Source organism: Hypanus sabinus, chromosome 4 (genome assembly GCF_030144855.1).
Source record: "Hypanus sabinus isolate sHypSab1 chromosome 4, sHypSab1.hap1, whole genome shotgun sequence".
Taxonomy (NCBI): Eukaryota; Metazoa; Chordata; class Chondrichthyes; order Myliobatiformes; family Dasyatidae; genus Hypanus; species Hypanus sabinus.
Genome location: NC_082709.1, coordinates 48,523,435 through 48,545,982, shown reverse-complemented (window position 1 = coordinate 48,545,982; position 22,548 = coordinate 48,523,435). Strand labels below are relative to the sequence as shown.

General features: G+C 38.2%; 1 protein-coding gene across 2 annotated transcripts; it reads left to right on the top strand.

Moving 5' to 3' along the window:
• Positions 1 to 20,763: 20,763 nt before the first annotated feature.
• LOC132392740 (gamma-crystallin S-1-like) lies at positions 20,764 to 22,339 on the top strand. 2 transcript variants are annotated; one of them, XM_059967040.1, is made up of 3 exons: positions 20,764 to 20,772; positions 20,859 to 21,101; positions 22,064 to 22,339. In XM_059967040.1, the coding sequence occupies exons 1-3, from the start codon at positions 20,764 to 20,766 to the stop codon at positions 22,337 to 22,339; spliced, it is 528 nt and encodes a 175-aa protein (XP_059823023.1). The 2 variants fall into 2 exon arrangements, with proteins under 2 accessions (XP_059823023.1, XP_059823024.1); XM_059967041.1 differs by having other exon boundaries at positions 20,859 to 21,105; positions 22,071 to 22,339.
• Positions 22,340 to 22,548: the final 209 nt, after the last annotated feature.

The window sequence follows — 22,548 nt, the reverse complement described above, 5'->3', positions numbered from 1 at the left end:
ATTGCACTGGAAATGGTGGTTGTGCTGGTTCCGGCCTAACTGGAGGTGTCAGCCCACTAGGCGTCAGTGATCCCTCATGCGTGTGCGAGGTGCCTGGTATATGCGCGTGCGAGACGCCCGGTATAGGAGTGTTGTGAGGAGTCTGTGTAGGGCTCGGTGTGCGCGGTGTCACCTCGGGTACAAGGTTCATAGTTACCGTGGAGTGTTCGGGGTAGTGGTCTGCTGCTCGTGTGGGCGCCAGGTCGCAGACAGAGACCGTGTCCTCCCGCCCATCAGGTAAGACCATGTAAGCATACTGGGATCTCGCATGCAGAGGGTGAACCCTCTCGACCAGCGGGGAGTATTTATTGCTCCTCACATGTTTCCGGAGCAGCATTGGCCCTGGGGATGTCAGCCAAGCCGGTAGTGTGGTCCCAGTGGCAGACTTCCTGGGAAAAGAAAAGAGGCGCTCATGAGGGGTGGCATTGGTAGACGTACATAACAGGGGGTGGATAGAGTGGAGTGCCTCGGGGAGGACCTCCTGCCATCGAGAGACCGGCAACCCTTTTGACTTAAGGGCCAGAAGTGTGGCCTTCTACACTGTTGCATTCTCCCTCTCCACCTGTCCATTTCCCCAGGGATTATAGCTCGTGGTCCTACTAATAGCAATGCCCCTAGACAGCAGGTACTGGCGCAGCTCGTCACTCATACAGGAGGACCCTCCCTCTGTCACTGTAGATATAGCAGGGATATCCGAACAGAGTGAAGAGCTGGCGCAGGGCTTTTATGACGGATGTGGCAGTGGTGTTGGGGCAGGGGATGGCAAAGGGGAACCTCGAGTACTCGTCGATAATGTTGTGAAAGTAGACATTGCTGTTGGTGGAGGGAAGGGGGCCCTTAAAATCAACACTCAGTCACTCAAAGGGGCAGGTGGCCTTGATAAGTTGTGCCCTTTTAGGACAGTAGGAGTGTGGTTTGCACTCAGCGCAGACCTGGCAGTCCCTGGTCATCGTCCTGATGTCCTCCAGGGAGTACGGCAGGTTCCAGGCTTTCATGAAATGGTAAAATCGGGTGACCCCCAGATGGCAAAGATGTGCATGGAGGGCGTATAGCTGGTCGAGCTGTGTGCTGGCACATGCTCCCCGGGATAGGGCATCAGGGGGCTCATTGAGCCTTCCAGGCCGGTACAGGATATCATAGTTGTAAGTGGAGAGTTCTATTCTCCACTGCAAAATGTTATAATTTTTGATTTTGCCCCGTTGTTGGTTGCTGAACATGAACGCAACTGAGCGCTGGTCGGTCAGCAAGGTGAACCTTTTGCCGGCGAGATAGTGCCTCCAGTGCCTAATAGCTTCCACTGTGGCCTGGGCTTCTTTCTCCACCACGGAGTGCTGAATTTCAGGGCCTTGAAGGGTACGAGGAAAGAATGCTACTGGCCTGCCTGCCTGATTAAGGGAAGCAGCCAGTGCGAAATCGGAGGCGTCACTCTCTACTTGGAAGGGAATGGTCTCGTCCACCGCATGCATCATTGCTTTGGCAATGTCCCCTTTAATGCAGCTGAAGGCCGCGTGGGCCTCGGCAGAGAGGGGAAATGTGGTAGATTTGACCGGGGGGCGGGCCTTGTCTGCATAGTGAGGGACCCATTGGGCGTAATAGGAAAAGAAGCCCTGGCACCGTCTGAGGGCTCTGAGGGTGGTGGGAAGAGGGAGTTCTAACAGGGGGCGCATACGGTTGGGATCAGGGCCAATGACCCCGTTCTCCATGGCATACCCAAGGATAGTGAGTCAGGTGGTTCCGAACACAGACTTGTCCCTGTTATAAGTAAGGTTCAGGGCTTTGGCCACTTGGAAAAATCGTTGGAGGTTGGCGTTGTGATCCGGCCAGTTGTGACCACAGATGGTGATATTATCCAGATAGGAAAATGCGGCCTTCAGTTGGCACTGGTCCACCATCCGGTCCATTTCCCTCTGGAAGACAGAGACACCATTTGTGACACTGAAGGGGACGCGCAGGAAGTGATAGAGCCTGCCGCCCGCCTTGAAGGCGGTGTAGGGGTAGTCCTCTGGGCAGATGGGGAGCTGGTGATAAGCGGATTTCAGATCTATTGTTGAGTACACCTTGTACTGAGTTATCTGGTTGACCATATCCGTGATGTGGGGTAAGGGGTACGCGTCAAGCTGCATGAACCTATTGATGGTCTGGCTATAGACAACGACCATCCTATTTTAATGCCCGGTCTGAACAACAACCACCTGGGCCTTCCAAGGACTTGTGCTTGGCTCAATGATCCCCTCCCTGAGCAGCCGCTGCACCTCCAACTGAATGAAGGCCCTGTCCCCCGCGCTGTACCTCCTGCTTTTAGTTGCCACAGGTTTACAATCGGGGGTCAGGTTGGTGAACAGCGGTGGGGGAGGGATCTTGAGGGTGGAGAGGCTGCAAGTGGTGTCAGTAGCGCAGCTGTCGGCATGGTGCTGGGTGGGATATGTGGGTCGATGTGTGTGTGTGTGGTCAGTAGCAGGGTATATGACAAAGTCCCACAAAACTGAGGATTCCTGACAGTGAGTGGTGGGAGGAGCCCGTCATATGCCATAGTCATACTTTTCAGTTGGCGCTGGAAGTCCAGCCCCAATAGCACAGGCGCGCATAGTTGAGGCATGACCAGTAGTGCAAAGTTCCGATATTCTGTGCCCTGCACCACCAATGTCGCTACACAACCCACCCGGATGTCTATGGAATGCGACCCAGAAGCCATGGTGACCCTCTGGCTTACCGGCCGTGTCACGAGTCTGCAGCGTTGCACCATGTCCGGGTCAATAAAACTCTCAGTGCTGCCTGTGTCAAACAGGCAGCTAGTCCTGTGCCCCTCCACCAGGATGTCCATCATTGACCTTGCGAGCTGGTGTGGGGCACTTTGGTCGAGGGTTATGGAGGCCAGAGTTGAACCGCCGTCTTGGTGCCTGGTAAGCCCCGGTGGGTCAGGGACGGGGTGAGGTGGCACCGACAAAGATGGCCGCACCCATGTCTCGCACGAGGCGGGCAGACAAGATGGCAGCCCCCATGCCTCACACGCAGTGCTGCACAACCCCACTCGTGGTTCAGACTTACAGACCTTGGCAAAATGGCCCTTCTTCCCGCAGCTGGAGCAGGTCGCTTCTCCGGCCGGGCAGTGTTTTCGGGGATGCTTTTCGAGTCCGCAGAAGTAACACTGCGCGGACTTGCAACTGGCAGCAGCTGTGGTCGGTTTCGGGGAGTTCGTGGACTCGCGACTGGCAGCGGCGGTGGTGAACTCCGGTGGGGGATCGCGCGGCTGGACAGCGTCAGCATTGTACAGAGCAGCCTCCAGCGTGTCGGCCATCTCAATCGCTGAGCGTAAGGTAAGATCGGCATTTTCCAGCAGCCGCTGGCTCTCGTACACTGACCTAATCCCTGTAATGAAGGCGTCTCATACTAGCAGCTCTGCATGTTGTTCTGCCGTCAGTCCTCTGCAGTCGCAAGCTCGCACGAGTGTCTGTAGGGCTTGGAGAAACTGCCCGCTCAACTCGTCGGGTCGCTGTCGCTGCGTCGCTAAGCGATGTATTGCATTGACGGTATTCACCGGCTGTAGTTACTGTCTTTTGAGGGCATCCAGTGCCCCTTGGTAGGTCGGCAGGTCCCTGATAAGGGAGAATACTTTCGGACTTACTCTGGATAGTAGTATTTTGTACATTGTGGCAGGCTCCGTCACTGGAATCACTTCCAAGTATGATTGGGAGCATGCAAGCCAGAGTTCAAAGGCAAGAGCTGCTTCTGGGGCTTGGGGGTCCAAGTCTAATTTTTCCGGACGTAAAATACTTTCCATGTTTTAAAACTTCCAGCCAATAAAATTGATGCACCATCAATAACTCTCCGAGACGTGAGGCGAGATATAGGCTTGTACTGGCTGTAAGAAAGAACAAGCAGCAATTGACCACCACACTGCATCCTGGAGACTGAGTCCGGGGTGGAGTCCCCAATCGCCTTTATACCGGGGTCAGTGGGAGGAGCCACAGTCAGTGGGAGGAGTCACAGTCAGTGGGAGGAGCCACAGGAGCAGTCAGCGGGGGGGGGGGGGGGGCGTGTCCGGACAGGTATATGCAGTTCACCACACAGACTCTCTCATTAAAGACAGAATTGTTTGTGGCATTCTGGATAAGTGTCTGAGAGAAGATTTGAATTTAGAAAAAGCTGTGGCACTCTCAAAGCTTCGGAGACTGCGATGTCTCAGGCTAAAGAGCTTTTCATCGAGAACGGCAGTGTAGACATTGTAAAGCGCAAACATGTTAGAAAAAATAATGAAGTGACAATGAAACCGATGGAGAGCAAGACGTCACCTGAAAGAAGAAAACTTTGTGATCGCTGTGGGCGGGCGGTAGTACTGACCTTAGAAGTGCCCAGTGTATCGGAAAGTGTGCAACAACTGTGGTAAGAGTAATCATTTTTCATGCTGTTGCAGGAGTAGAACAGTGCTTGAAAATGAATGTGAGAAGTTTTATACAGATGTGCTTTGTGAAAACAAACTTAGTAAGAATAACTGGACTATGCTACTGCAAGTGAATGAAAACAATATTCTGTTTAAACTTGATACTGAAGCACAAGTAAATGTTCTTGAAGAATCTGAATTTAATGCATTAAAGCCAAGACCAAAGTTACATCAGACAAATATAAAAGTGACTGGGTTTTCAGGTGCAGACATTCCAGAACATGTGTGGCAAAAGTATCACACAAAAATATGGTGCACCTGATTTCATTTATGGTCATGCCTAAGAACGTACAGTCAGTATTGGGTTTATCTGCCTGTGAGAGACTGAATTTGGTGAAAAGAAATTTAGTCCTGGACAGTGACACAGATTCAGAATACAGTGATTTGATGGAAGAGTGAGAGAGAACTGAATTTGATTCCAATGTGGCAAAAGTAAAAGAAGTCTTAAAGAAAAAGCCCAGACCCATCCCTTTGTTACCAGCATCTGACAAAGCATTGCCACCAAAACCAAACTTGCTGGTACAGTACAGTACTGATCTGAAGCCAAAGAGCGACAAGAATCAGAATTGAAGAAGTGAAAGCACAAGTGAAGGAATTGAGAGGTTTTATTGAAATGATGAAATCTCAGCATAAAAAATGAATGAATTGCGATTTCTTCTCAAAGACCTCAAGAAAGAGCCAACTTCAGAGTTTCTGTTAACTGATGCAGACCAGACGAAACATGAAAATAACAACGAAACACAAGAACTCTGAACCACTTAAAAGGTCTTCTCGTGTTCATAAACCCCCAGAGAGACTGATAGAGATATGTTAAATTATGCATTTGTTTTGATTAATGTTGCTAACTGTTTTTCTCTTTAAGGAAAGGAAGATGTGATATCACATGTCACGTGTAAGAATGTGATTGGACGGAGCTATGAACATACACAGAAATAAAAGAATGATCGAGATGCTTGCATGTTAAGATGTGGTTGCTGTTTGCTGTTAAATAAAAGCTCTTGTTATGTTCTTCCAGAATATGTGTCTTCATGAATAACCCACAGTTAGTATAAAGAACACAACATTCATCTGTACCAATTAATACATATTAACAATTTTCTTAAAAATCCTGAAAATTTTTGACAGTAGTTAGGACATCTCTCTTACCAAATGGAGAGATCACGAATGACTCATTAAAATATCATCCTATTACTTGTTTACAAACTATATATACAATTGTAATAGTTTGCATCTCACAACTAATCACCACTCAGTTAGATAACCACAATTTACTTACCGAAGAGCAGAGAGGGCGCTGTGAGATTATGAAGGCATGGAAAGAACAACTGATATATTCGGTATTTCTAATTCAACACTTGAGGAAAAGCAGAAATCTTTCATGTTGTTATATTGACTATCAAAGATCATTTGATTCTGTCCCAGACACGTGGTTATTAGAAGTTCTTAATATATATAAATTATACCCAATACTTGTGAAATTAATAAAACATCAAATGAATCGATGTAATAAGGAGATCATTATGACTGGCTGCATCACTGTCTGGTATGGGGGGAGGATCAAAAGAAGCTATAGAAAGTTGTAAGATGAGTCAGCTCCATCTTGGGTACTAGCCTCTTTAGTATCCAAGATATCCTCAAGGAGCAGTGCCCGAGAAAGGTAGTGTCCATCACCCAGGGCATGCCCATTTCTCATTGTCACTATCAGGAAGAAGGTACAGAAGCCTAAAGGCACACACTCAGCAGTTCAGGAACACCCCTTTGCCATATGATTCCTAAATGGGTATTGAGCTCATGAACACTGCCCCACTTTTTTATTATTTGTTTTTGCACTATTTTTAACTTAACTATTTAATTTACATTCATGGTGTACTAACCATAATTAATTTATCTATTGTTTATTTTTTCTGTATAATCATGTATCAAATTGTACAGCTGCTACTAAGTTTACGACATATGCCAGAGATAGTAAAGCTGATTCTGATTATGAAGCATTGCTGTACTATAGTCATCCTATCTATTAACAAACAAAATAGCAGAATGACCATTATAAAAACACATTTTTCCTTTTCTGTCTTTTATCAATCTTTTTATTAAATAAAAAGAGGAGGAGAATAATCACAAATATCCATATCAATATCAGTTCAAATAAAAGGAAAAATAAACATTATCAAGATCAAAGTATTAATCTAATAGTAAATAATAAAGGGAAAGATTCACTTCTTATCCATAAAAAGAAAAAAAGATAAACTTTTATAATTGACATATAAACATAAAAAAAACAAAAAAAAAAAGAAGAAAGAACTGGGCAGTTCAAACTGAGAGTGAAAGCCAAAAAAAACAAGGAAAGACTTTCTGATCAAATCCAAAGCTTCAAAAAGGTAACTGGAAGGGCCATAAGTCAGAGAATATGAAAATATTGAATAAAAGATCACCAGGTTTCCTCAAATTTAGAGGATGTATCAAATGTCTGACTTTTTTATTTTCTCTAAACTTAAACAGGGTATAATGGAGGTAAGCCAGTGAATAACAGTGAGCAGATTAGAACCCTTCCATTTAAGCAAAATGGCTCTCTAACCAATAAAGTTGTAAAGTTGCTTCCGTTGAGCGGAAGCAGGAATATCTCCTGCTTCCGAAGGAATGATCCCAAAAATTTCTGTAAGTATATTTGGTTATAGATCCAAATTCAAAACCTTTGACAAAGGTTTGAAGACTTCCTTCCAAAAATTATCTAACTTGATACAAGACCAGAACATATGTGTTAAAGTAGCCACTTCAATATTACATCTATGACAAATAGGATTAATATTAGAAAAAAATATGGGCTAATTTGTCCTTTGACATATGCACCTGATGCACTACCTTGAACTGTATCATGGAGTGACAGGCACAAATAGGAGAGGTATTTACCAAATGAAAAATTTTATCCCATTGATTATCTGAAAGTGACTTTTGAAACCCCAGTTCCCACGCAGCTTTAATTTTATCATTAGATGACATACGCAAGTTCAATAACGATTTATAAATTATAGCCATCAGTCCTTTTTGAAATGGTTTGACCTGAAAAAGAGTATCAATAATATTGGGTGAATAAGCTAAAGGAAAATCTGGCAGTAAATTATGTAGAAAATTCCTAATTTGTAAATATCTAAAGAAGTGTACATTAGATAGGTCATATTTATCCACTAACTGAGTGAAACACATTAGAGAATTACCCAAGAACAAATCTAAAAAAGTTACTATTCCTTTGGTTTTCTAAATTGAAAAGGTCTGATTCAGAATTGAAGGTTTAAAAAAATAAAGATGGATTTTACTAGAAAGAAGAAAGTTATTAAAATCAAAGGATCTATTTAATTGAAACTAAATTCTTAATGTATGTTTAATAATAGGATTAAAATCTCAGCTACCAATCTTAGAAAGCAAAAAAGGAAGAGGAGCACAAAATAAAGAGGCCAAAGAATACCCCTTCACTGAGTTTTTCTCTAAATCCACCCATAAGGGACAATCATGTATATCTGAAAAATGAATCCAGAAAGTGAAATAACAAATGTTAATTGCCCAGTAGTAAAATCTAAAGTTTGGCAAAGCCATAACACCATACTTTTTTTAATTTCTGTAATAAAAGTTTACTCAATCTAGGATTTTTATTATTCCAAATAAAAGATACAATTTAGAGTTTATCAAAAAACAGTTTAGGAACAAAAGAGGGGATTGCTTAGAATACATACAAAAAGTTCGGTAATACTATCATTTTAATAGTATTAATATGGCCAATTAATGATAATATCATAGGAGACCATTTAGAAATTACTTGCTGTGTATACTCAATTAATGGAAGAAAGTTATATTTATACAGGTCGTTAAAATTTTTGGTAGTTTTAATACCGAGATAAGTAAAGTTAATTTTAGTAATACTAAAAGGAAATTGAGCATATTGATCAAAATAATTGTTAATAGGAAATAACTCACTTTTACGCAAATTTAATTTATATCCAGAAAAACTACTAAATTCAGAAAATATAGATAACAAAGCAGGAATCGATTTCTTAGGATCAGAAATATAAACAGACAAGTCATCTGCCTACAACGAAACCTTATGCACTTTATCTCCTCTCTTAATACCCAAAACCTCATTGGAGTCCCAAACAGCAATAGCGAAAGGTTCTAAAGCTAAATTAAATAGTAGCAGACTGATAGGTATCTCTATATAACTTAAAATAAGAAGATTTTTGATTGTTAGTTATAACTGCCACCAAAGGGGCTTGATAAATCAATTTAATCCCAGAAATAAAACATGGATCAAAATTAAATCTTGCAAAAACCTGAAATAAATAGGGTCATTCTACCCTATCAAAGGCTTTCTCTGCATTAAGAGAAACAACACATTCAAATTCTTAAGATAGAGAGGAATGAATGATATTCAGTAATCTCTGAATATTAAAATATGAATATCTATTCTTAATAAATCCAGTTTGATCCTTAGAAATTACCTAGGTAGAATGTTCTCAAGCCTGTTAGCCAAAATCTTAGAAAGAATTTTGGAATCAACATTTAATAAAGAAATTGGTCTGTAAGAGGCACATTCAAATAAATCTTTTCCTTTTTTAGGAATTAATGAAATTGATGCAAAAAAAAGTTTTCGGGAGGGTCCCAGAAGATATACATTCAGTGAAAATTTGGTATAGATGAGGTGTAAGAATATCCGTAAATGTCTTCAAAAATTCTACAGTAAAACTATCCGGTCCTGGAGCTTTACCTGGTTGAAAAGAAGATACAACTCTTACTATTTCCTCTTGATTAATGGGTACATCTAAAGTATTCATATATTGGGTAGAAATTTGGGGTATATTCAATCTTTTCAGAAATTCATTCATAGAAGTGGTGCTGTCTGAAAAATCAGATTTATAAAGATTAGAAAAGTCCAAAAAAAAATTATTAATTTCCTGACTGTCAGATGTTTCTGCTCTATCAGATCTTCATACTTTCAAAGTCTGCGTTCTAGCGATAGATGCTTTGAGTAGAGCAGCTAACCTGACTTATCTCCATGTATATAAAATTGAATTTTCAATTTCAAAAGTTGCTGCTCAATGGGAGAAGTCAATAGCAAGTCATGCTGCATTTGAAGTTTCACCCTTTCCTTGTATAAATCTTCAGTAGGTAATATTGAATAAACTTTATCTATTTCTTTAATCCTGTTAGTAATCACTAAAAGCTCGACTTTAGTTTTCTTTCTTGAAGCTGCTGAATATGAAATTATATGTTCTCTAAGAAAAGATTTCATTGTATTCCAAATAACCATCTTTGACATACCCTCGGTTGTACTTAATTCAAAAAATAAAGAGATTTGTTCTTTTATAAAATTTAAAAAAGTTGAATCACGGAGGAGTACAGCATTGAATCTCCATTGAGCTGCCTTCTGTGAGTTATTGGAAAACTTCAATGTGAGTTTCATTGGCGCATGATCCAACAGCGCAATAACGTCATACGCACAATCAGCAACAAAGGATACCACTCGCAGAGACCACTTCTGTCTGACAACGGAGTAGCAGTAATTTTGTGCTGCTCTTAGTTTACTCTCTCTCCTCCCAGTTTAAATTTTGAATTTAAAAATTTTAATTGCTGATTCTTAAAGGGAGTAATATGTCTGTGTCTATGAAAAATTGGAAAAATCCGCATGAACCTACTGACAAAGGTAATGGAAAAGGAAAGATGCCAAAGGAAAGATCTGATGAAATGTCATCATGGGCTGAAGATATCGTTCGGACACTGAAATCAATTCAAGATCAGAATAGGGCAATTAAAGATCAACTGGAAAAGAATAATAATAAAATGAAGTTATTTCTGGGAAAACTTAAAGATGTGGAAACTCAAGTTACTAAACGTGAAGAGGAATTGAAGTTAACTAAGCAAAAATTGTCTGAAACTACAACCTGTTTAGAAAAATATCAAAATAAGACTATAGACCTGGAAACTAGGTCTTGCCAAAACAATATATGGATTGGTGGAGTGTAGGAAGGAACTGAAAATGAAGACTTAACGGTTTACTTTAGTAAGCTCTTTTATACTCTTTCCGACTATCTTATCACATAGACTGTCTACTTCGGAATTTAAAGATTTAAGCAGACCAAGATTTATCTTGGTTTGTTTTCATCACTTTAAAATTAAAGATCAAATAATACGACAGGCAAGAAAACAGAGAGTTTTCAGATTCAACGAGTCTGAGCTCTGTTTTTATGAAGATTATCCTAAAGAAGTAATGGAACAAAGATCAAGATTTGCTTTGGTAATGAAACAAGCATATGTTAAGAAACTATTTCCCTCCTTGAGTTATCCAACAAGAATGAAAGTTTTTCCTCCTAATTCTTCTCCACACATTTTCTTTGATCCCAAAGTCGTGCTGGATTTTCTTCAGGCTATACCTGTCCCCGTCACTGACACTACTACTGAATGAACTATCTGAAAAGCTGTTTGATTATCTGTATATTATTCACATTTCAAAAAGAAGATATATGAAGGTATATGAAGGCTATTTGGATCTTTCATTGAGAGATTAATAAAAAAAGATAAGAAAACCTGCTCATCATTACATCCTATTGGATTTTTTTTTTTGGAAAGAAGATTTACGATTTAAGTTTGACTGTTTAAATGGCTAATTAGATATTTGGCTGAGAAAAGAGGATAAAAGGATTTGTTCCTTTTATCTAATATTTGGTTTGATGTTTCTTTTTGTTGTTTCTTAATTTACTAATTGGTAATTTTTTTTCCTGCTAATAGCGTTCCTTTTCATACATGTATCTGGGAGGGTTTAGTTACTTACAATATTACTAATTAATATCTTTGTAAATTTAGTTTGGTTAAATATATTATTAACCTTTTTTATCTGTTTTATTATAGTGTCCTATAACCAAATTTAAAGTTTTCTTAGAGATGTAAAGCTAAACTTAAGATGCTGCTTGTTTTTCTCTCTAAGAGATTATATTATTTTGGCTCTTTCTTTTGTTTAATACATGATGGAATGTAAACACTCTCCTTTGTTGAGACATTACCGTCTTTCTTGCAAGGTCATTTTATTTTTTTGTGTACTAGCTCGGGGGAGGGGAAGATGAGACCGACAGAGCAGCCCATGGCTTTACATCTATCTTAGTTAGCTGGCCTTTTTTGGGCTTTTGGGAGGGTGGGTGAGTGTAGAGTTAGGAGTTTTTTCCCATTGGGTGGTTCCGGACCATGCTTGTTTTCTATATGGTTGTATTCTACATCACAGCCATCTTTGATAATCCCGTATTGGTATGTGCTCTGCACATGTATAAGGTAAATTAGAATAAAATTATAGTACGGCATTTAAACAGATTAATTAATAAGTTGGAATGTACATGGTTGGAATCATACTATTAAATGAAAAAAGACTTTTAAAATTATTAATTGATTCCAAACAGATATAATTTTTGCTCAGGAGACACATATCAGGGCGGGAGATCAAAATAGGTTTTTTGGATGGTGGAATGGCTTACAACTCCATGCTACTTCTCAGAGTAGAAATAAAGGCGTATCTATCTTTATTAAATCTAATATATTTACTCAGGAAGATATTGAATCAGACTCCAATGGTAGATTTTTAATTGTTAAAGGAGTGATTTGTAATAGAAAGGTTGTTTTGGTCAATTTGTATGGTCCTAATTTAGATGATCCTTCATTTTTAAAAAGTATTTGCTTCATTGCTGGATTTAAATGAATATATGTTGATAATGGGAGGGGATATTAACTGTTGTTTAAATCCTATGATTTACAAGAGCTCAATTAATCAGCGACTTCCAAATCATTCCGCATCAGTTATTAACTCCTTTTTGATGGATTTTGGGTTGATCGAATTATGGAGGCATTTGCACCCTGATAATAGAGATTATTCCTTTTTTTCGCATATCTATAAAAAATATCCGAGGATTGATTATATTATAGTTGATCCCTGCCTTTTGCCTAATGTTAAAACTGTGAATATGATCATGCGCCTATGAGTTTATCCTTTGAATTTGATGATGTCATTTTTGGCCGTCCACCATGGCACATGTCTCAGACTTATTGCAAAACTCTGACTTTATCCGTTTTATTGAAAGTCAGATAAAAATTTTTTTTTCTTTTTAATGATATAGGAGGTATGTCTAAATTAATTATATGGGATACATTCAAAGCATTTTTACTTGGTCATATTATTTCTTATTCAGTTAAACTTAAAAAACAGACTAAAGCAGAATTAGATAAAATTTCAAAACATATTAAAGATTTAAATAATATCTATGCGACTTTCCCTAATCTTGACTTATTTAAAAAAAAAGGTGGAACTTCAATCACAATACAACCTATTATTAACTCATCCAATTGAAGGTTATCTACTTAAGTTAAAGAGCCAATTGTATATGTTTGGAGCTAAAAATAATAAACTACTTGCATCTCAATTAAAATCGGCTGGAGCCAAAAGGCAAATTTTGAAAATTTGTAGAAAGGATGGTACCCTGGCTCGGGAATATGAAGAAATTAATAAGATTTTTCAAGATTTTTATACTGAACTTTATAAATCTCAATGTCCACTAGACTCTTCTGAAATGAATGCTTTTTTACGAAAGATTGCTTTTCCTAAAATTTCTGCTGAGGGTCAAAAAACTCTTGATGCCAAAATTACTGAATCCGAAATTCATAAAGCTACTTTTTTGATGCAATCTGTTAAGGCCCCGGGACTTGATGTAGAATGTTATAAAAATTCCTGTAGAATTTTATAAAAAATTTGGAAAATTGCTTTCTCCATATATGCTGGAGATGTTTAAAGATTCTTTTGTGAAAAGTAATTTACCCTCTACTTTTTATGAGGTTTCTATTTCTTTAATTCTTAAAAAAGATAAAGATCCTACTGATTATGCCTCATACATACCTATTTCATCATTGAATGTTGATGCTAAGATTCTCTCAAAGAGAATGGCCAATCGGTTGGAGAGTTTTTTGGGTAAAATCATTTTTAAAGATCAAGCAGGCTTTATAAAGGATCATTTTACTTTTCCAAATGTTTGGAGATAATTTAACATATATTCACTCTCTTCTAAAACTCCACAATGCATTGTATCTTTGGATGCTGAAAAAGCATTTGATCGAGTCAAATGGAAATATTTATTTAATGTTTTAGAAAAACTTGGTTTTGGCATTAATTTTAATAATTGGATTAAAATGACATATAAAGCTCCTATTGGTACTGTTGTCACTAATAACTGCAGGCCTTTTTTTCAGCTTTCATGGGGGACAAGGTTGTCCCTTAAGTCCTTTGTTATTTAATTTAACATTAGAACCCCTTGCTATTGCTCTTCGTGAAGCCAAAAATATTCATGGGATTTTTGTGAACGAGACCATGCACACAATCTCTCTTTATGCTGTTGATTTATTGGTATATATTTAAGACTGAAGAATCTATTCCTGCTTTGCTAAAATTATTTGACAAATTCAGAGATTTTTCAGGATATAAAATAAATTTTAGTAAAAGTGAATTACTTCCTTTAAATGAATCTGTCTCTATAAATGATAATATTCCTTTTAAAGTTATGGATTCTTTTAGATATTTAGGTGTCATAATTACTAAAAAATATAAGGATCTTTATAAAGCCAATTTTCCTCCTTTAGTGGGCTCTATGAAGTACTCATTTAGTACATGGAGCCAACTTACATTTCTACTTGTTGGCCATATTCATATAGTTAAAATGATGATTTTACCAAAACTTTTATATTTATTTCAGAATATTCCTTTTTTTGACTAAGAAGTTTTTTGATCAGATTGATTCTATTATTCTATCTTTTATTTGTGATAATAAAAGACCAAGGGTTAGTAAATATCATTTATAAAAGTTGAAAAAGGATGAAGCTCTCACTTTGCCTATCTAAGAATGTAGTATTGGGCTGTTAATTTGCAATATATGTTCTATTGGTTATATTGGAGTGATAGGAATGATCGGCCAATTTGGGTAATTTAAACCTATATCCTGTGGTTAAGCACTCTTTACAAACTTGGCTCCAGTTACGCAATTTTTTTAATCTTAAAAAATTTAAACTTTGTAGTATAATTTATCATAATTACTTTTTTAAACCTTCCTGGAGTGATCCAATTTTTTTACTTTGGAAAAATAAAGGTATTAATTCTTTTTTTAGATTTATTTAAAGAATGCAGATTGATGTCTTTTGAACAATTAGTTAATAAATATTCTCTCTCATATTTGCAATTCTTACAATATCTTCAAGTTAGTCATTTCTTACAAAAATATTTAAGTAATTTTCCTTACATATTGGAGGCTGACTTGTTAGATACTATTATGAATATGAACCCCTCGATGAAAGGTTCTATTGGAAGAATTTATAATTGATTATTTCAATGGGAATAGTGTCCTTTACTTAAGATTAAACAGGATTGGGAGAAGGAACTCAATTTCACTTTTATATGGGAGGATTGGGCTCGGATTCTGAAGCTGGTTAACATTTCTTCGATCTGTGCTAGTCATTCACTGATACAATTTAAAATTGTACATTGTTACCATTTGATGAAGGAGAGACTTACTAAAATATTTCCCAATGTTGACAAGTATTGTGATAGATGTAAAACTGAGATAGCTACACTGACACATATGTTCTGGTCATGTTCTATATTAAAACAGTTTTGGAAATCAGTCTTTTTGACAATTTCTAAAGCACTCAGAATCAACCTACACCCTAATAAATTGACTGTGTTTTTTGGAATAATTCCTCAAAATTTCCATGGTATTTCTGTGTCTGACCAACATGTTATTACATTTGATACCTTGATAGCTAGGAGGGCCATCTTGCTGAAATGGAAGGATATATCAGCTCCTACTTTGTCACAATGGTTCTCTCAAGTGATGCTGTGTCTTAGCTTGGAGAGAATTAGAAGTCGAACCTTTGAACCTTTATATGATTTTGAGAAGAGGTGGGGCTCATTTGCTCGTTATTATCATTTCAGTTAACTGATAGATTTCCTCCATGATCTAAGTGTAATTTTTTTTATATATTTCTTCCTTTCTTGTTGGCGGTTTAATGTTTATTTTTAGAAGCTTTTTGTATGATGCATGCCTCCGGGGTTGTACCCCCAATGGGTTTCTTTTTTTCCCTCACTTTTCTTGCTTAGTAGGGTTTTTTTTATTCACAAAAATTTTCAATCTTTAAGATAATTTCTTTTTTTGAGGCATTTGTAAGTGTTGTTACTGCGATGTACCTGTGTTATTTTTGAATAATAATAATAAAAAGATTTCAAAGAAAGCATAACAATCATGTATCTAACAAAAATAATCAATTCTTGAATATTTATCATGTACTTATGAAAAAAAGAAGAAACCTTTATCTTTAGGATGTAGAAATCTCCAAATATCTAACACACCATATTCTAGTAAAAAGGAATTAATACAGGATGCAACTCTCAATTGAGGGATTGAGACAGCAGTTAAAGTCACTACCCATAGTCAACTTATATTCATTTAAATTTGGCAGTGCAGAAAATAACCTCTTAAAAAATTCAGAACTATCTACATTAGGTGCATATACACATACCAATGTTACCTTTTGACCACATAACAAACCAGTAACAATTAAGTATCTTCTAACTGAATCAGTGACAGTATTAAAATGTACAAAAGGGATTTTAATATTAATAAAAATAGACACTCCTGTATTTTTTGAAATTGATGAAGAATGATATTGAGAACCCTTCCAAAATTAAAAAAAAAATGATTTTCATCTTCCCTACAGATGGGGGTCTCTTGTTTAAAAATAACATCGGCTTGAAATGTTCACAATTTCTTAAAGCCCTTTCTATGCTTAATAGGTTGATTCAAGATGTACAGGTCCCAGGAAATAATATTAATTTTATTAACATCCATACTGAAATTTTAACTTAAGGACTTATAAAAAGAATTAATGTACCAAGACAAGCAGAACCCGCAGGGGAAAAAAACATTTTTCAAGGCTGTGCTCTAAGCCCACCATTTTTTTTCTGGCTTTAAATCTATTCTTTAATTGATGGAATTGGATGAAAATCAGGTATTAAATCAGAAACAAGCCAACACCTTGACAAAACTTCCATACATGGATGATTTGAAGTTATACACTCCTTCATCAGTATAGCAAAAGCAGTTAAATTGAATAGTAGAATGATTTTAAAAAGATATAAGAATATACTTTAGATTAGTTAAGTACAGGACATTAAACACCGAGAAACTTGCAATGGAGCTAGTAGAAAATAAAATAGAACAGCAGGAAGCAATATAACTGATGGATGACCCTGCAACATAATAAATATTTGGGATATCAACATGCAAACACAATGGATCATAGTAGAACCAAGGGGAATCTTTTGACATAACTTACTTCAAGGTTTTGGGTCCAAAACTGATCTGGAAAATATACAAAGGAAACTAAGAAATGAAATAACAAATTTTAAAATCCACCATGTACACTCGAACACACTGAGATTAACATGACCCAGGACGGAATGAGGAAGAGGAATAACAGACATAAAGTATTTATGACGGTCAGATAGAATTTATCAGGATATATTTTCATCAATGAAACCAGGACTCATCACTCTGTGTTAGCAGATGTAGTTCTGAGAAGAAATACTCCACTACACTCAATGAAAACCCAACCCAGAAAATTAAAGAAATTATCACTATAGATGAAAAAGTCATCCAATGGAAAAGCATGACCCCACCCCTCTCCATAGAAGACCTCCCCACGAAATGAGCAGACTTGATGTTTGCAATGAAGTTTAGAATGCTTGGCTCAGAGTCTCAGAAACAGAGGAGTTCTTTGTGGCAATACAGGTCCAGGTGGTTAACACAAAAAATGATCAAAAATACATAATAAAAGGCCAACAAATTCCAGACAATAAATGTAGATGATGTCAAGAGAAACCAGAAACTTTCCAACAGATTACAGGATCTCACAACAGTTTAACTCAATCTGATTACTTACAGAGGCACAATCAAGAGGCGAACATTATTCACCACATTCTTGCTTTAAAGTATAATCTCATGAAAAGATGCCATATCCTACAATGCAGCTTGCGCAATTTGTTGTCTTCTATATTCTTCCTCTTTCATTGATCCTGTTTACAATTACTATAATATAGATTTATTGAGTATGCACACAGCAAAAAGAATCTCAGGCTTGTAGGTGGTGACTTTGAATTTTGAATTTATAAATCAAAGTCTGATTCAGTTTTAGAGTCAAAGTCCTACAAATTATTTCAGATAAGACAATCTGTAATAGCCATCTGCATATAAAATTGCAGGATAAATAAGAAAGAACAAATTATTTAATGGATATAGCCATTCCAATCAAACATAACATAGATAAATCAATAAGTGATGTAACCTTCAGGTTCAGTTGTCAGCGTAAGTCTAGGGAAGACAATCTCTGGCCCCGCCAGATGTGTGACATTCGAGGTGCAACAACTCAGTGTTTGTGTTGATGCTGCGTGATTTATTCCCCTGTTTCAAATCAGTACCACGAAATAATAGATAGTACATCATATGCAATTAAATGGTTTAGCTTTATAATTCTTAATTTGACTAAAGGGTTAATAAAGAAAAATAAAACAAAAAAGGCCCATTTTAATGAAACCGTCTATTGTGCACAAGTTGGAGCTCACGGTTTCCCTTCCGCTCATCCACCATCGATTTCCCGGGCTTCATCGACAAACAGCCCAACTCCAAGTCCACTCTTTTTTGGGTTCTATGACCTCTCCTATCTGGCATCTTCTCTCTCCATCTCTCGCCAAACAAAAGACCCAGATCACCTCAGTCTCAGGCACACAGCAAGAAAAAACAGACCCCTCATTGGACGGCTCACATTCCAAACACCTGTTATCTCTAACCCTAACCCAACCACTGCTGCTACAGAAAGACTAATACATTAGCAGCGAAACCTTTCTCAGGATGTTACAGCAAAAAAAAAGCAGAAATACACTGTATTAAAAGAGGAGATTGAAAGACAATGGAATATGAACATTTATACATTGTCCCAATAGTAATATCTACAATTGTTATCATCCAAAAGTCACTACACAATAGAATTAGGCCAACACAGTAATATTTACATAAATCTTCAGAAAGCCACAGAACTAAACAGCACTAGAATAGTCCAAAAGATCCTAGCAATTGAGAAATGAGTATGTTTGGCAATTCCATATCTCAGATTTTACCAGCTTGAGCTGAGAAGCAAAATGATAATTAATAAGAAATGATAATAAATATTGAGACCAGGAGATGAGGAGTCCTTCAAGGTAAGTCCATAGGTTTTGGGAACAGTTGAGTGAGAGAGTGTCGTTGTGGCATTACTCAGTTAGATGTTCAATCTCCTTCCTGTATGCTGATTCATCACCACCTTTGATTCGGGCTATGACAACGGTATCACCAGGAGATTTAAATATGGGATTGGAGCGGTGTTTAGCCACACCATCACAAGAGTAAAGCAAGTAGAGGAGAGGACTACTCACACAGCCTTGTGATACACCTGTTCTGATTGTGGAGGAGAATTTGTTGCTAATCCAAGCTGATTGGAGTCTGCAAGTAAGGAAATTGAGGATTCAATTACACAGAGTTATTGAGGCCAAGGTCTAGAAGGTTTGAGGAGATGATGGCATTGAATACAGAGCTGTAGTCAATAAAGAGCATCCTGTTGTACACATCTTTGTTGTCTAGATGTTCCAGGATTGAGTGAAGAGCCAAATAAATTGAATCTGCTGTGGACCTGTTCTGTCGGTAGGCAAATTAGAGTGGATCCAAATTGGGTCTTAGGCAGGAGCTAAGATGTTACATCATCAACCTCTCAAATCATTTCATCACTGTGGATGTAAGAAGTACTGAATGATAATCATTGAGACAAATTAGCATGTTCTTCTTAGGCATTGGTATAATTGAAGTTTGCTTGAAGCAAATAGGTAACTTTGACTGCTGAAGTGAGAGATTAAGGATCGCAGCAAACACTCTAGCCAGTTGATCAGCACAGGTCTTAAGTAGTTGGCCAGTTACCCGTTCTGGGGCAGCTGCTTTCTATGGAATTGCACTCTTGACGGATGATCTCACATCAACCTCAAAGACTGAGATTACAGGGTTATCGGGGGTTGTGGGAACTTGTCACGGTTCCACTATGTTTTGGTGGTCAAACTGAGCATAGAAGACAGTGAAATCATCCGGAAGTGAAGGCCTGGTGTCACCAATGTCGCTTTGTTTAACTTTGTAAGAAGTGGTAGCAGTCAAGTCCTGTCACAGGTGACGATCATTCTTTATTGATTCAAGTTTAGCCCGGAATTGCCACTTCATTCATGAGATGGCTTTCCTGGAAACTTTTCTGGTCACCAGACTTGAATGCATCTAATCTGGGCCTTGGCAGATTATAGATCTCATGGCTTATCCTGAGCTCCTGGTTGGGGAAGACTTTGAATGATTTTGTGGGGACACACTCATCTACAACTGTATTTATAAACAGAAGTCACGTATTGTAACCAGAGCTAATTATTGATTATTGGCTTCTCTCACATCAGAAATATGAATTAAAAGGAATGGGATATCACAAAGCTGGTGAGGAATCCAGAACATGGAGGTAATTGAAATGCTGAGCATATGTTTACAGTTCTTCAGTGACAGGAGAGTGGAAGGCTTTGACTGTTCAACGTCTTCAACAAGAGAAGTGGAGCAAACGTAATGAACGCCAGAGGTGGGAAAACAACTCAGTTGGAGGGTCAGGTGGATTATGAAGGGACAGGCAGCAGAGATTATTGAAGACAAATCACATTTAACTCATCTGGCTGAATTCACTGATGAAAGAACACAGGTGGCTGATCAGTGTTGTGTAGCAGAAACTGTACAGGTCGATTGTCAAAAGATATTTGTCAGTTTAACAAGGTAATTCCTTAATGTAGGCAGTTTGGGAAAGGGAACCAAAATACAACTTTGACCTTTGTGAATGGACCTGGGTGAAATGTAGCTGTGAATGTCCCTGAACTGTTTGGTTTAAACAACAATTGAAATGATAAGAAAGCACAACTGAAAGAATCCACGATGCAACAAATGTCTTTCTGTTGCTTTTCTACAATAAATGAAAAAAAGGATTTTGTCACATTTTGCTGATGTTTAATGTTGTGTCAGCAGAACAACAAGAAACTGCCTAGTGAGGCCTTTCGACCCTGCATATAAATACCAACTTGTGTTCGGCAGTGAAACATTCAGTTGGTTACCAGACTCACTGTGTTCAAAATGGGAAAGGCAAGGACTACTCAGTAAATGAACTAAATGAGAATTCTCCATGAACAACTGAGCAACTATTAACACAGATATGTTTCTTCCCATAGATCATCTTCTACGAGGACAGGAACTTCCAGGGTCGGCACTATGAGTGCAGCTCTGACTGTGCCGACCTCTCCCCTTACTTCAGCCGCTGTAACTCCATCCGTGTTGAGAGTGACTGGTGGGTGGTGTACGAGAGACCCAACTACATGGGATACCAGTATGTCCTGAGCAGGGGAGAGTATCCTGACTACCAGCGCTGGATGGGATTCAATGACACAATCAGGTCGTGTCGCACCTACCCTTATGTAAGTTTCAATTTCTTTTCAGGGAATTTGATCTTTTGCTGTTTGGCTCTGAAAATGGAGAATTTGCCGTATAAGTGCCTAATTGGTATCAAGTATGCCCAAGTGTATCAATATGCAAGGACATTTCGAGGTGAAGGAGGAGGTAGTATTGGGTCTCTTTCAGAGTATGAATGTGGATGTTCCCTGAGCCTGATGGAATATACCCCTGGCTATTGAGAGAAGCAACAGATGAAGTTGCTGGGAACTTGATCTTTTCTAGCCTTCTGGAGTTTTGCATACACTTTTTGTCACACCATTATAGGAAGGAAGCTTTGGAGAGTGTGTAGAGGAGACTTGTCGGAATGTTAACACGAGAAAATCTGCAGATGCTGAAAATTCAAGCAACACACACAAAATGCCTGGCTTGGCCTGCTGTGTTCCACCAGCATTTTGTGTGTGTTTTGCTTGTCAGGATGCTGCCAGGATTAGAAGGCATGTGCTATAACGAGAGGTTGCAATGCCTTGGGTTGTTTCCTCTGTTGTGGCAAAGGCTGAGGGAAGATCTGATAGATGTTTATCGGATAATGCAAGGTATAGATAAAGGAGACGGACAGTATTTCAAATTATTAGATAGATACATGAACCTGAGAGAAGTGGATAAATATGTACATTGTTTAAGCAGAAGGGATTAGTTTAGTTGACTATTTAATTTAAATGTCCAGCTAAATTTAAATCTACTAATTTAATTGTTTGCACACAACATTGTGGACCAAAGGGCCTGTTCCTGTGTTTTATTGTTTTATGTTCCAAGTTCTAACTGCAGAATTTCCACTATTTTCCCCTGTTTTCCTTTAACTTAAGTTTAAACTAGCAGTTGTGCCAGTTAGCGGGATCATTGAGGCAGATATTGAAATGAATTAGTATTATGAACAATGTATGATCTACAAAGCATCATTACTAAAAGTGTGTTTCTCCTACTCCAGTACCGAGGTGGAAACTACAGGATGAGGATTTACGAGAGGCCTGACTTTGCAGGGCAGATGATGGAATTCATGGACGACTGTCCCTCTGTCTACGATCGTTTCCATTACCGTGACATCCACTCCTGTCAGGTGATGGATGGTTACTGGATCTTCTACGAACATCCCAACTACAGAGGCCGACAGTACTTCCTGAGACCCGGGGAATACAGGAGATACAGTGACTGGGGCGGTTACAACTCAATGATCGGGTCCTTCAGACGCATGAGGGGCTTCTAAAAGCGGCTCTTGAAAATCTGATTTTATCTTGTTGAAATGTTTATGGAGGCAATAAAATACCTTTGATGAGTTCATTTACCCTGATTCCACTAGAAATCACAATAGAACAGTAATCATAATCTGAGGACCACATTAAATTGTATTACCACAGCTGGTTCCAGTTAACAGTCAACATTATGATGATTCACAGGAGGCTAAAAATATGAGCT